Source organism: Cyprinus carpio, chromosome B16, assembly GCF_018340385.1.
Source record: "Cyprinus carpio isolate SPL01 chromosome B16, ASM1834038v1, whole genome shotgun sequence".
Taxonomy (NCBI): Eukaryota; Metazoa; Chordata; class Actinopteri; order Cypriniformes; family Cyprinidae; genus Cyprinus; species Cyprinus carpio.
In genome coordinates, this window is record NC_056612.1 from 21,635,790 (window position 1) to 21,643,311 (window position 7,522).

General features: G+C 38.0%; 1 protein-coding gene across 1 annotated transcript; it reads right to left on the bottom strand.

The window, feature by feature from the left end:
- Positions 1-289: 289 nt before the first annotated feature.
- On the bottom strand, positions 290-6,492 carry gdf6a (growth differentiation factor 6a). Its single transcript, XM_019077606.2, has 2 exons — positions 5,994-6,492; positions 290-2,434 (listed from the first exon to the last, which is right to left on the bottom strand). The coding sequence occupies exons 1-2, from the start codon at positions 6,328-6,330 to the stop codon at positions 1,560-1,562; spliced, it is 1,212 nt and encodes a 403-aa protein (XP_018933151.2). The 5' UTR covers positions 6,331-6,492; the 3' UTR covers positions 290-1,559.
- Between the last annotated feature and the right edge of the window lie 1,030 nt (positions 6,493-7,522).

Consider the following 7,522-nt stretch of genomic DNA (forward strand, 5'->3'; position numbering starts at 1 on the left):
ATATATATATATATATATATATATATATATATATATATATATATATATATATATATATGACCCTTGATTGATAGATTTTACAGATTACATTTTTATATATAATCCGTAGGTTATTTGACATCTAGTTAAATACTATGATTTATATATAATTCAAACATTTCAGAGGTTTTAAAGTCAAAAGATTTAAATGGATCTTAGGAGTCAGTGGCAACACACAAAGTGCATTTATTTTATTGTTTTATTAGTACAGTAATAGTGTGGATGATTATCCATTGATATACTGTATATATATATATATATATATTTATATATATTTGGGAAAAACCTTCAACTCTAGCTGAATGCACCTCAGAACGTAGATTCTATGCAATTATGAGGTAGACATCGATAATGGTATTTCCACCCTCGGCAATAATGAATACATTTTAAATTAAATTTGTTTTATCAGCGTAAGAAATACACGATTATCATGAAACTCTGTACATCACAAATAATAAAATAATTATAGAATAGAAATTATAGCGATTTGAGTGCATTTATAAATGTACATTAACAAAGAAATGTGGTTTTACATTTCTTCATACGTTGCACTTTAGGTTTTACTTTACAAATATTTACAGCTCATAAAATGAACAACAGTGCATTCAAAGCTAATGTGCATTTAAATATAATCTCGCGTTCGAGTCTCTTTTTTTCCTTGTCAGTTGATAGGAAAAACGCTCTTCCAGACTACTTGGACAGTTGCGGAAGTGCATTTTGTAAAGATGCAAACGTTGATGGATTTCCATTTTTTGTCTTCTCAGAAAGTACAAAACGACTTTTTGTGGATTTTTTGTGGAAAGGTCGAGGCACTTCAAAAAACATTTACTCTAGAAGTTACGCGATGCTCCTCAAAAAAGCATCAGTCGGTCAGTCTCTTTCTTTCTCTCTTTAGGGATGAAACAGAATCGCTTTATGTCTTATTTATTTTTGGGTACATTCACCTTTGCCCCCAAAAGCTCAAAATGCCTGAAAATTACGCACTGGTGGTCGTAAAAAAGCGTTTCCAGGGCATTGCGTTTTGCTCATTCATTATTATCCATATACCACACGGTATCTTATCCATATAACTAACAGATGAGTTTGAACAGGTGCCCGTCTCCACATTCTTCTGAGTCCACAGAGATAATGGTGTAACACAATCCTCAGTGAATCCTGTCCAGACGGTTACGCACGAAATCTGGCGTTTTTTCTACCTGCCTCGTCCGAGACAACTCGTTAAAGAAATATTTAGGGTTTTTTGGATACGTAATTACAAAAAGAAACCCAGCATGTGTAAAGAAAAATGACGATGAACCTCCTAAAACACAATTTTGTTTCAAGCCTAGAGAAACTGTACATGCGCTCTTGGCACAACCGTGAACAGTGGCCGGTGGAGATCGTTTAAATCGTCAAAAATGTCTGTGATGAAGAATCCCTTTTGCATAGGTGAGAATGCGCAGATTGGGCGGCTCAAGCGCGTCTTTACGCATCGTTCAAGTTTTTTTATGCCTTGGTGCCAAACCCTCTTGTGTAAATCGCTACCTACAGCCACACTGTTCTACCACCATGTCCTCGTATTGTTTGTACACGACGTTGTTGCCGGAGTCTATGTAAAGTATACTGATGGGGCTGAGTTTTGTGGGGACGCAACAGCTCGGCGGCGTGCTGTTGGGGTCCATGGAGTTCATGAGCGTCTGAATGATGGCGTGGTTGGTCGGCTCCAGGTGCGACCTCAATGGGAAGTCACACACGCCCTCGCAGTGGTAGGCTTCGTAATCCAGCGGAGCGATGATCCAGTCGTCCCATCCCAGCTCTTTGAAATTGACATGCAGCGCCTTTTTGCTGCATCTCGATTTGGACTTTTTGCCATGCCGTTTCCCATGGCGATTATTAAGCGCAGTTCTCCGTCTGCGCCGCGCTTTGAACTGCAGCGCGCTCTCCTCCTCATCGTCTCCGCGAGACTCGATCTTCTCTTTCATCTCATTAAACAGGTTTTCTCTTTTCCTAGACCGCGCGTAGACCACCAATATGGCCTTTTCTTGCTGCGTTCGGCCGTGCCGGTGGAAACCCAGCTGCTTTAGGTCAATTTCTGTGTCAGATATGCCATGCGTAACCTTGAGCTGGAGACAAAGCTGATTCCCTTGATGCCTGCTTTTAAAAATTCCCCATACGTCCAGAACCTCCCATTCTGCTTTTCGGGAATCCTGAAGATCAAGGGATCTGGAAACCAACGGCCTCTCTGATCGACACGAGAGTAAATGAAGAGTGTAGAGGCCTGATGGGGACGGCTGGCCATCCCCGGGCGGTTTTCGAAATATCCTTAATTCAGCACCGACCAGCTCCTCTTTGTCTGAGAGAGTTGAGACATCAAACAGATACGTTTGTCTTCGCAAAGGAGAGAGCGTGAGATCGTCTGCAAGATAAAGAGAAATAATTGCAGTCAGATTCACTTAGAGTGACTCACATTCTCATAAAGGGGCTAGGTAAAACCTAAACCCTTATTTTAGACTCTCTCTTAGTCTTTAAGATGGAAAATACACGCAAAATTAGGTATAAAAGAGTAGTTAGCTAAAACAAACAACAAGGAGAAATAAACATGATGAAGATGCAGCAGCATCTTTTGATAAAGATTTTACCATTTTTCTTTTTCTAAAATGTTTCACTGAAGTTTAGTAACACGCATGTACAACATTGAAAAATATTTAATCATATTAGAATGCAGCTTGTAGACTAAATAAAAATTAAAGGAAGATGCATGGTTGAATAGTCACACTGTTGGCTCACATTCTCAGAGATCAGGCTTTATTTTAGTTTTTAAGTTGGAAAGTGGGACTCACTCAAAATCAAGTCTAAAAGAATATCCCTCTAAAATTAGACAAGAAGCTGAAACAGTTGTAGCCCACAAATTAACAAGATAATCGTTGACAAATATTTTCAGAGAAATCATTTTTGCTTGGTCAGTGCAGCAAAGATGTGTGGTTTCTAGACTCTTAAAACTAAAAGTTCATCAATATTCTACACCTCATGTTCAGTAAAGAACCCTCTATTTATCAAGAAATATTTTTGATGGATATGTTTTTGGGGGGAATTAAAAATTCTTAATGGAACATTATAGATCCTGAAGATTAGAATTGGTTTTAGGGGTCTATAAAAGCACTGGTAGGCTATATAATTTTCTAAAACACTAGAATTAAAAAAAAAAGAAGAAGAAGAAAGAAAAAAGAAAAAAGATAGCCTACTTTTAGAACGTAAAAAATGTTCTCGTGTGGATCTAAAGCATTTTGGTTCTATTTGGATCATTTACGCCACGTGGGTACGTATAGTCCTTTATGCGTTTTTGTAATTTAACTGTTTGCAAAATAATTTGTCACAAGTATGTATACAGGTGACTACTCATATAAGAGAGATCTGGTAGCCATAGCGAGGAAGAGAGAGAAAGAGGGAGAGTGGGGGGGAAAGAGTGCGCCAGACACAAAGCGACATACTGTACGTGTTGAACAATGCACAATTAATGCATTCTTTCCCCTTCAGGAATCCAGAGGCCTAGTCGCACTTTATCACCGCCTTTTATCTCTCTGACAGACCGAACGAGAAGCATTTATCTGAATTCATGTGAGCTTGTGTATGTAAGAATTTCAGTTGAACTATTAGACTATTATCGCTCCAACTACGCCTGGGGCACAGATATCATTTAGCCTGAACAAAATCCCAGATAAATACGTGCATAATTTTGAATAACACCAGACTAATTTTAATATGGCTGTTCGAGAGCCGATTGCTTTTTAATGCTTAAATACAAAATAACTGCACTGCAGTTAAAACGAAATCAAATCTTAAAAAACGGCACTTAATTTGGAGTTTTCATTCATATTTACTACAAATAAAACGAAAAAGAATATTATTTTGACTTTCTTTGTCCATGCGTGAACATAATTGTCAAATGATTCAAATTAAATGTTTGTTTTCGTTCCTGTGCACGTATGGTCCACATTAGAATTTTTATAAGACCTCAAACAAATCGAATACAAGGTCACCAAATAATTAACAGTTCTGAATTCCCTCCCACCCCATTAAAATGCACCCCGCTTATATTTCCTCCCTTCTGCCAAAAACAATATCCCCGATCAAAAGTGATTATCCTACATATAAAATACAACTCCGTGCAGCAAGAGTTGGAAGAGTTTACGCGACGGCCTAAACAAGATCACCGAGACAAGTGAAGGCCACTAACAGAAATTCATAAATCACTCCAGCCACACAATCGCTCGCTTTTAATCAATCAACATTCTTCTCCAATAATTCGATTCTGTAAGACGAGAGAGAGAGAGAGAGAGAGAGAGAGAGAGAGAGAGAGAGAGAGAGAGAGAGAGAGAGAGAGACTCTCTTGGTGTGGCTACCGGGGCACCATCTTCTTAATAATTAACTAACAACAACCAAAAAAAATAATTCACATACATTCCGTTTGTTCTTGTCTGATCTTGCAACCATAACGATCTAAAATTTGGGGAAATGTCTTATCTGTTTTGGAGGAAATTCCTTCCTGTTACACAAAAAGATTACTGCCTTATCATAATTGAACGGCGCTTGAGTGGAAATGATTCTTGATGACATTCAGCAGCGAATGACGCGCATGGTGCATATAGCCAAGACACTGTAGTGCAGCCTGGCAACTGGAACGGTTTGATTTTTGCATTAAGTGTTGATGGTAAATGTTACAGACCGATTGCTACAGCAATTTAAGATGCGTATAAAAACGTTTTGATCTGTTACCCCGCGTAATGCACTAAACTCTCCACAATTTGAAGGCTATAAAGCCAGCAAAATTCCCAAAAAGCAACAATTGTCCAAACCTAAACACATGTAAGGTCCTGTCCAGTTTTTGCTCTTCTCTTCTGGTGATGTTCCACTGGCTGAACTAGTTCATTACGGGAGAATAGACAGTGTTTGATATGTTATGACATGGACACTCAATTAGATCACCCAGTTCAAATACTCCAATCAGCGGTTTGATGCAAAGCAACCCTCAGAGGGTCCAGTGAAGGGTCATAGCCAGTGACACATCAAATCAAAATCAGTGAGGAAAGTGAAGCTTTTTTCATCATATCGGTTGGCGCTTCTGTTCTTTCTGCGAACACGTTTGTCTGCAGAGGAAAAGTGCACTGTTTGCGCCGCCTTTCCTCTTTTTGTTGCATGTTTTTGCGTTCGTTTTCCTCCCCACAGTGTTCACACAATTATTTGTTGCAAAGAAATCCAATTTCACTGCAACTTATACGCATAACATTGTTAAATAGAAAATGCAACTAAAACTATACTCTAAAAAAACGAAATAAAAGACTTAAACGTTTGAAAGCAAAAAAGACTGTAGCCTATTTGTATTGTACAAATAATATATTTCCTTAAAAAAAGAAGAAGAACAAGAAGAAGAAGCAAATTGAATAATATATCATGTTTTTTTTTCCTCGCATGAGGTTCGTGAGAACAGCACGGACTGCTTGCACGCGAGGATGTTAAGGGAAAGATTTATTGCCTTCATTTAGAAAACGCACCAATTAGTGCTTTATTGGCATGTTACCTTAGGGTCAATGTAAAACTAATATAACTTTATACTAGCCGAAATATGAGGTCGTGCTGACTATTAAATTGTGGCCCAAGCAGGACGAGTGATCACCAAACCCTTAGCACATGAACAAACCCTCGAAAATGATTCATCCAATTTAAGTTATTTTTCCCTCCAAGGACAATCTAGGTCTAAAAAAAAAAAAAAAAAAAAAAAAAAAAAAACTTTTTTTTTTTACTAACAGAAAGTCGTTGCTCAAGTCTGAGTTAAAGCATATAGCCTACATAATTTTTTCTTTCCTGTATTACATTTTCACAATAAAGATTTCAAAGTAAAAGAATGGTTCATTACTAAATATTGAAAATGCATAGTGCATAATTCAGAGAGATAATGCATGTAAGAAAACAAAACAAACCTTTTCCCCTGTCTACAAAACTCGTTATGGTGTTTGCAGACTTTGAAGAGCGGAAAAAACTCGCATTGAGCCCCAGTTTTTCAGCGGCGGAGTAAGTCCTGTATATAGAGATCATGTAATCGTGAGGCACAACCGGGTCCTTTAAATCATCCCGACGACCCGCACCCGGAGAGGATGCGAAAATCTCTTTAAGAAATTTGGGTGACCTTTGCCCATCATACGCGCTCCTGGCACCCTTGCTCCTTTTCTGCGATATAAGCGCAGCTGACTGGCAACACGGTAAACTCCAGAGGAAAATGAAGAGCGTGTAAAAGGCGACTGCTCGCAAGGCATCCATGGTGTTACTGACCCCAAAAAAGTAAAGGCGAGCCGTGTCTCCCAGTGAAGCCGGGTTTTTTTTTTTTTTTTTGGTTTGTGTTTGTTTCACGAGCGCGGACTGCGCGAGATCTGTGTTGCGTGTCTCAAGTGAAGTGCGCTGTACGCTCAAGAGCGCCAGGCTGCAGACACACTCTCTCACGAGTCACGCCCACTCCACAGACGCTCCTGGATTTATTGGAGAACTTCTCCAGACTCTCTATACACCTCCTAAGCTGTGTTTTTTACGTCATTATAATATATGCTATATAAGATTTATTAAAAAAAAAAACATCACAAGTAGTAGTAATGGATTTATTATTATTGTTGTTATTATTATTATTATTATTATTAATTATGATGATGCTAATAGCATGCATAATAGCAAAAGCATATTATAAAGAATAAGGATAAGAAAACACAGTAGCTATCATTTATACAAAAATATTTATAGAAGAATAATACATTTAACACACATACTCGCTCTCCATAGATAGATAGATAGATAGATAGACACGCATCCCATAAAATATATAATAGGGGGGGGGGGTTAAAGATAAAGCAATGACCTGTATGGTTTTAGATATTATCAAAGAAGTTATATAAAAGTTTAATTTAGAAAAAAAAAATTGTCCATATTTGTCCAAAAACGAATTGCTCAGTCTCAGGAGTCTGTCCTGAAATAAGTCACTGAGGGAGTCTTGTCTCTGTCTCTGCACCAGGCAACACAACAGGATGTCAGGCCTTCCAAGTAGACTAACATGTTGACAGAGGTTAACAGGTCAACAAAAATATTCACAGATCTATTGCACTGGCTACAAGCACCTCACTGCAGGGCACATCGTCTCGTGAAGAACTGCACCAGTCCCGTAGAAAACAAAAGTAGCATTATAATGAATGGTCGAAATGAAGAACTTATTTGTAAAGGAAAGAACAGGCTAGGTGAGAATTTATTGTTGTAAAGTGTAAGCCCACAATAACTAACCAAATAACTTGAACATGTGTTTCTTCAATCCATCTTCAATGGAATACAGTTATATTGAATTTATGTTCAAATTAATTCCCAAGCAGTCCTGTCAATGTATATGTTTGATTCCTAAAGCTGAAAGACATAATTGTAACTGTCATGTAAAAAGTCTCACTTTTATCCTCACAAAGTTGGCTGCAGACACTTG

Bases quoted from the DNA above. Each gene is read 5' to 3' on its own strand.
- gdf6a (XM_019077606.2), bottom strand. From the start codon at position 6,330: ATGGATGCCTTGCGAGCAGTCGCCTTTTACACGCTCTTCATTTTCCTC. The intron at 2,435-5,993 runs GTTTGTTTTGTT...TTTATCTTGCAG, and splicing joins TTTTGTAGACAGGGGAAAAG to ACGATCTCACGCTCTCTCCT.